The following is a 6,120-nucleotide window of genomic DNA, read 5'->3' as shown; positions in this document are numbered from 1 at the left end:
TATTGCTTGAGCCTCATGGACATATATATAGGAGTACATGACCGAGTGGGCGTTTTGGTGACTAAGCTTCATGAAACCCTTTATTTTTTAAAAATTCAAAATTCAAACTTTTTAACTTAAAAAAAATCTGAAAAAAATATGCAACTATACAAGGATGATATATATATATATGTGTGTGTGTAAAAGTTCAGTATGAAATACCTTTAAATACAACCTGTATAAAAAAGACAAATTTATGGACTTTGAGGATGAATAGTATCGTGTGTTAAAAAGCCTCATATTTATCTTTTTTACACACAACGTATTTTGTCCTAAAAAATTACACACATGTGTGTTATGCCTCCATGTATATATGTATTTTTTCAGTTCTTTTTCATTTGTAAAAATATGAATTTTGATGATTTTTTTTAAACCGGCCTCCTGAAGACCGAGCTCCGAAAGGCATTTTCGTACATGACCATCTTTTAGAAGGAATAAATCCTAGTCTATCGTGTACTTTCTAATAATCATAATACTCAACATTTTTGTTTGTGCTTGTGTTATTGCTTATCCTCAACAGATTAACTGTACGCAAATTGTTCCACCCATCAATCCATATTAACTATATCAGCCTAAAGTGACAATTAATATGGATCAGAGGAAGTAACATACTTCATGAAACGCAGCTCTATGTGCTCTGAACACAGAGCCCACCACCTGTCAAGAAAAGAAATACGCAGCTCTCATGCGAATCTTCAAAAAAGATGGCTACATCATATTGCACACAATAAACTTCCTGCATATATGTACAAGTATGGTCGGTTTAGCAATCGACTTCATGTACTATAAATACAGACCGTATGTCAGCAATGAAAGAGTAACAGGTATAGAAATAACACCCCTGTGTTTAGCTTCCCTTCTCTGTCTCTAGCCCTAGTCGGATTCTAATAAAACAGACTTACTTTTCTATTACAGCATAGCAAACCACTGCTCATAGAAAGCGAAAGCAGCACTCAGGAAACTTAATTTGTACCAGATTATACGCTTGTCATATATCAGATCATTACATATTATCTACTCCCTCCATCCCAAAATAAGTGTCGCTGATTTAGTACCAATGGGAGTAGATCCCAAAAAAATGCATCACAAGCATGTCAGCGTGAATATAGGATATAGAATGCCTCAGTACACAGGTGTTATGTCCCCATAGAATCCCTCGGTGGTTAAGCTAGTGTCCTATAACTGGCTAAGCAACAAACCTCGTGAAACTGATCCTACCTAGGGTCAACATGCTGCCATCTCCGGGAAAATCTGGCGTCACTGTCTCAGCCAGATGAACGGTTGTGCCTCACACAAACAAGGTCATCTAACTTGTTTCCGTCCATCTTGTATAGAGATACGCCACCCATTTGGGCATGGTGTTCCCGAGCCTCGCTTCTCAGGCTCTCAAGCGGGAGCAACTCCCACTTGCTGTAGTTTGAATTTCTCCGTGTTTCGCTCATATCCGAAGTTCCTGAAACCGGCCCATAGTCTGGGTCAACTGTTCCCCATACCTTGCAATTGCTAAATGGCCCTGGTTCATCCGCTTGACCCGTTTCACGCCTTTTCAAACGAAAAGCTGCAGCATGCGCGCTTCTGATCTCTTCTCTGCTTGGCACATCCGACCAATCTTCCACCCGCTGTGCTCTCATTGGGGAATGAATCCGAATTATCTGCATACAGAAAAGGTAAGTAGAATGGAGAAAAGTTAACTTTATTTACACAAACCAGAAAGAGAGAACAGCTGAGACTTACTCCGAGGCACTCCAGAAGTTGGTAATAGGCTCGGCCTTGCAATGGGTTGTGTCCTTTCCTAGGGGCTGAGAAGTATCTCGTCCTGAAATAATGAAGTGGGCAGAATACATACTTATACAAAAGCACAGACGAAAATGATGCTACAGAGATCTAGAGGTATTACACCCATGCATCAACTCACCATTCCGTGTAGCCAGGATCAACCGTAAAACCATAAATGTCGACAATATCACACATGGAAAGGGCCAATTCTACAGACTTCATGCCAGTTCCTTTAGCACCTCTTCTTAGGACTATACCTTGAAAAAGGTAAACGGGATTCGGAAGTTCCTGCCAGGTAAAACAATCATCTGGTGTTCAGTACAGATTATACAAAAGTAGTAACTTGTTCCGCATCTGTTCACCTCTGAAGAACCCAGAAATAACAATAAATAGCACATGCTCAGCTCAACAGAACATAGGCAAATATATTACCTTTATCACTGCATTTATCTCTTTATGCGTCAGACTTTTTATAATAAGCGCCTCATCAGCTGCAAGTTTAAATGGGAAAATTAGATCATGGTTCAAATATGTTAAATCTGAATCATTCTCACAGCTCAACATGGTCAGTTGTAAAATTGGAAACTAGACTAAAAGGCATTGTCATGTGATATCTCATACTTTCATCAGTAACAGAAATAAACTAGTGATATCTCATGACAATGCCTTTTAGTCTAGTAATAAGAACACCAAGTTCTATTATAGATAATAGGGATACATGGTCTAGTTCCAAAGTAGAGGCGAGGACCCCTATTTATAAGGCTTTGGAAAGGCCTTCACATCTCACTTCTACTTATAGCTAGAACAATCTTAAAAACATTACTCAAGATTCACCATTCTACTCATAGCTACTCATAGCTAAAAGACTAGAATACGGTAGCTAGGGTTAAAAGAAGAAAAGAAATACTAACTAAAGTAGAAGTATCTAGAAGTAGCCACACAGATTTGACAAATGATTTTATTTTTATTTTCCTCATCTATAGGTTATGATGATTATGAAACATAAGCCAGTTCACTCCGAACCGAGATGGTATGGTCTGCCACATATCAGGGACACGACGGGAGCAGGTCGCATTTTTTGACCGTCGACCCGCTAGATGTAGCGCACCTCTTTAACTTCCTGCCACTGACAAGTAGGACCCGACGAGTTGTGTGTAGCTGCAGGGGCTCAGCTCTCAACGCCACCTGCGCCCACCAACCTATCTTCTGACAGGCCCACGTGGGCCATGCAGGCTGGGTCGCCCAAGATTGTTTGTGGCATGGTTTGTAACAGGCTATTGTGGTGCCCCCAAGCCCTATGTAAGGTGAGGACCAAGGCCGGATAGAGGATTCGCTACTTTCAAGGATAGCTAGGAAAAGTAGACTACCACTCCCAAAATTTAGAGAGAGAGAGAGAGAGAGAGAGAGTTCATCCTGTGTGATACATAAACAGAGGGAAAATACTACAGCAGGACATAGTGTATTACACCATCTTGGTGGCCTGGACCTGGGTAAAAAAATGTGTTTTGGTTCGAAGATTTCTGGAGTGTTTTAGCCCCTGGCCGGAGAAATAAAAGGGATCCTCATGATCCCTGATATGGGCGAACCCATCATCGACAGCCAACCACATTTAGCTCGCTGTCCGGCAACAAGTAGTTCCTACACTGGTGGCCGATGGGCCATGATTTCCACTGCTTCCCCCAATAGCCTTAGAAAGGGTCTTGCCTCTCTCGCCATCCTCACCTTGTGGCCCATCTGGAGGACCACAGTGAATGCATATACGACAGCGAGTGGCCTTCTACCCAGAGACTCATCTTTGCCAAGCATGGACCTGGGTCAAGACTGGCGCACACATATTAGACTGCTTCCTTCTGCCGACCTAGTTCTTCGGGACTGAGCAACCCCTTATCTTCTTCTCTTGCGCATACATTTGCGTCATGTCATGTGTACAAAGCTGTGTGACACTCTCCTGAACCCTTTGCTACTCTCTCCCTATCAATGAAATGATATGCAAATCTTCTGCAAATTCATGAAAAAATAGCCTATCTTATCTTCTTCTTTTTTGGAAAGCCAGGATTGAAGTCAATTGGGAGAAATCAGGATTAAAGCATTACATGAACCCTTCAGTATCGGTGCCATATTTCGAGCAGCGCCCCTGACAACCAGTCGAAAGTCCCTTTTCAACCCAACATATTTTGCATATTTCTGCAGATGAGAAAAGAAGAACAATGTCGTTATGGAAACTGTTATGTGCATCATTTCTTGAAGGAATGCGCTTTTCAGTTGGTAGAATAGAATTAGTCTACAGCAATAGTCTATATGACACTTAAACAACACAAAGCTAATAATAATGGCAAACGGCTGACAGGCAATAAGAACATTAAATTTCCTGATAAGTGATAACAATATAAAGGAGGGCATTGCTGGGTCACCAAGTCGATGAAAACATTATCAAAGTTTATTACCTTATTGACAGGTGCCTCATTGTCTCGGAAGACAGCATCATGAGCGTCAATCTCTTGTCCAAACTCTGTTTTTAAGAGATCTCCTGAGTTGCCAACGACTGCACATGTCGCAAACTGGCGTGGATGGAAAGGGGGTTTAGCAGGCAGCAGAATGCTAAGAAGCTCTTCACACAGAGTACGATTGTAGCATTTCTTGGCACCACTGCATATTTAGAAACACAAATTTATCAGCATGAGTGGCGTTACTTTATAAGAACAATGCAACAAATCCCCAACTTACAGTTGTGCTATTCTTTTAGGTGCATAATCCAGCCATCCATCAGGTCGCACATCTAAGTACTCCCTTGTCAAGACAGTCGTCATGTTGCGGTACTGACATCATGTCAGTATTAACACGTGTATTTACACTGATAAATAAGTTATTTCATAAGCCATGTGCTGACCTGTTCCCACAAAAGGATAGTCTCACAGACATCATATTCGTATGCTAGTTTCTCAAAAAGCTTGAACTGAGCATTATACTGCAAGTCAAGAAACATCATCATTAGTGAATCTTGGTTGAATAAAAGCAGCAACTGCATATGAACATGAATGAATACTGACCCAAGTGCTGTTGGTTCCTTCAGGAAACTTAAGGACTAGCTTGCAATGATCAACAATATCTGCTGTGAGGCCAAGTCCCCTGCTTGCCTAAATAAAGTTGAGATTTCATAAGCAAAGCTAAAATAAGAAGAAGCATTAGGAAGTAAGAAATAACCACAGCAATCTGGGAAGTGTTGGAATATTGTGTCAACTTTCAGTTCTTGAGAAGGTTCAATCTGAGCTAAACATAGCTGCATAATATGATGACCAATTTTCCTTTCCAGTACACATGGCAATAACTTCCTTATTGACTCATAGCATGTTATCCTACAGATGGCATCACTAAATTCAAGCTGGTACACAAGAAGCATAAACCATAACAAAGCTTGGATGTGTTTAATAGTTCAGGCACTAGCTCACTAACTACCTTGCAAACATGGTGAACACACACCCTGGGTAAAAATGCCAGAAAACAGTTTCCCTTTATTGAGAAGGGGATATGAGTCCCTCCATCTCCATGTCACACGAAACAATGGTTTCAGCAAAGTATTATGGATCCACAATGGACAAAATGCAATTCAGCGGATATGAGTAGAACAAATACAGCTATTGTCTCCCCCGGTCGGCGTTCCCAATCCCAGTTACCAATTCACCATATACCGATATACGCACATGTGCATAGTGGACACTGACGGAACAAATTGATCTCTCCACAGTGGAAATGCAGTGACGTACCACGCATTGCTGGACGCGGGACTGGAACCCCGAGAGCTCGCGGACCTGGTTGGAGTCGAGATCCGGCCTGCTCGCCTCGGTAGAGGGCTGGTCCGGAGAATCTAGGGTTCGGGCGTGGGGCGCACTCGGGGATGTGAAGGAGGACTGGATGGAAAGGACGGCGAGGCAGAAGGCGAGGGCCAGCCACAGCAGCAGCACGACGGTCGGCCGCCGCGCGGAGGGCTGCTGCGTGGACGGCGATGCCCTGGTCATCGGCGCCGTCGGTCTGGACAAACAGAAGCTTGGGCAGGCACTTGGCGGTCGTCATAAGTGGCCGGTTGTGTCGTCAGCATCTCAAAACAAATGATAAGCGCACCCAAAGAAACCGTTTTCTCTCCTAATCTTACCTTACCTACTAATCTCTCCCAAATAATAAAGTGTCTAAGGCCATGTTTGGAACCACCCACGTTATATAATCTGGTTTTTATAATCTATTGTATTTCCAAACAGAACAGATTATATTGTAGATTTTATAAACTAGATGACCAGATTATTATAATCTCAT

The 6,120-nt window shown here is 42.2% G+C and overlaps 1 protein-coding gene across 1 annotated transcript; it reads right to left on the bottom strand.

The window, feature by feature from the left end:
- Positions 1–992: 992 nt before the first annotated feature.
- Positions 993–5,894, bottom strand: LOC123424885 (sialyltransferase-like protein 5). The gene is made up of 10 exons (XM_045108575.1): positions 5,577–5,894; positions 4,863–4,949; positions 4,703–4,780; positions 4,540–4,631; positions 4,260–4,461; positions 3,909–3,999; positions 2,248–2,306; positions 1,955–2,103; positions 1,774–1,855; positions 993–1,691 (listed from the first exon to the last, which is right to left on the bottom strand). The coding sequence occupies exons 1-10, from the start codon at positions 5,826–5,828 to the stop codon at positions 1,305–1,307; spliced, it is 1,479 nt and encodes a 492-aa protein (XP_044964510.1). The 5' UTR covers positions 5,829–5,894; the 3' UTR covers positions 993–1,304.
- Positions 5,895–6,120: the final 226 nt, after the last annotated feature.

The sequence above is a fragment of the Hordeum vulgare genome, chromosome 2H (genome assembly GCF_904849725.1).
Source record: "Hordeum vulgare subsp. vulgare chromosome 2H, MorexV3_pseudomolecules_assembly, whole genome shotgun sequence".
In the NCBI taxonomy this organism is placed as follows: domain Eukaryota; kingdom Viridiplantae; phylum Streptophyta; class Magnoliopsida; order Poales; family Poaceae; genus Hordeum; species Hordeum vulgare.
The sequence above is the reverse complement of the archived record's forward strand: the minus strand, read 5'-3'. Positions and strand labels throughout refer to the sequence as shown.

What these genes read in the sequence shown, in the direction of transcription:
- LOC123424885 (XM_045108575.1), bottom strand. Translation starts at nt 5,828, where the DNA reads ATGACCAGGGCATCGCCGTCCACGCAGCAGCCCTCCGCGCGGCGGCCG. An exon ending in AGATAAATGCAGTGATAAAG is followed by an intron (nt 2,104 to 2,247) that starts GTAATATATTTG and finishes TTTACCTGGCAG; the next exon opens with GAACTTCCGAATCCCGTTTA. An exon ending in GATCCTGGCTACACGGAATG is followed by an intron (nt 1,856 to 1,954) that starts GTGAGTTGATGC and finishes TCATTATTTCAG; the next exon opens with GACGAGATACTTCTCAGCCC.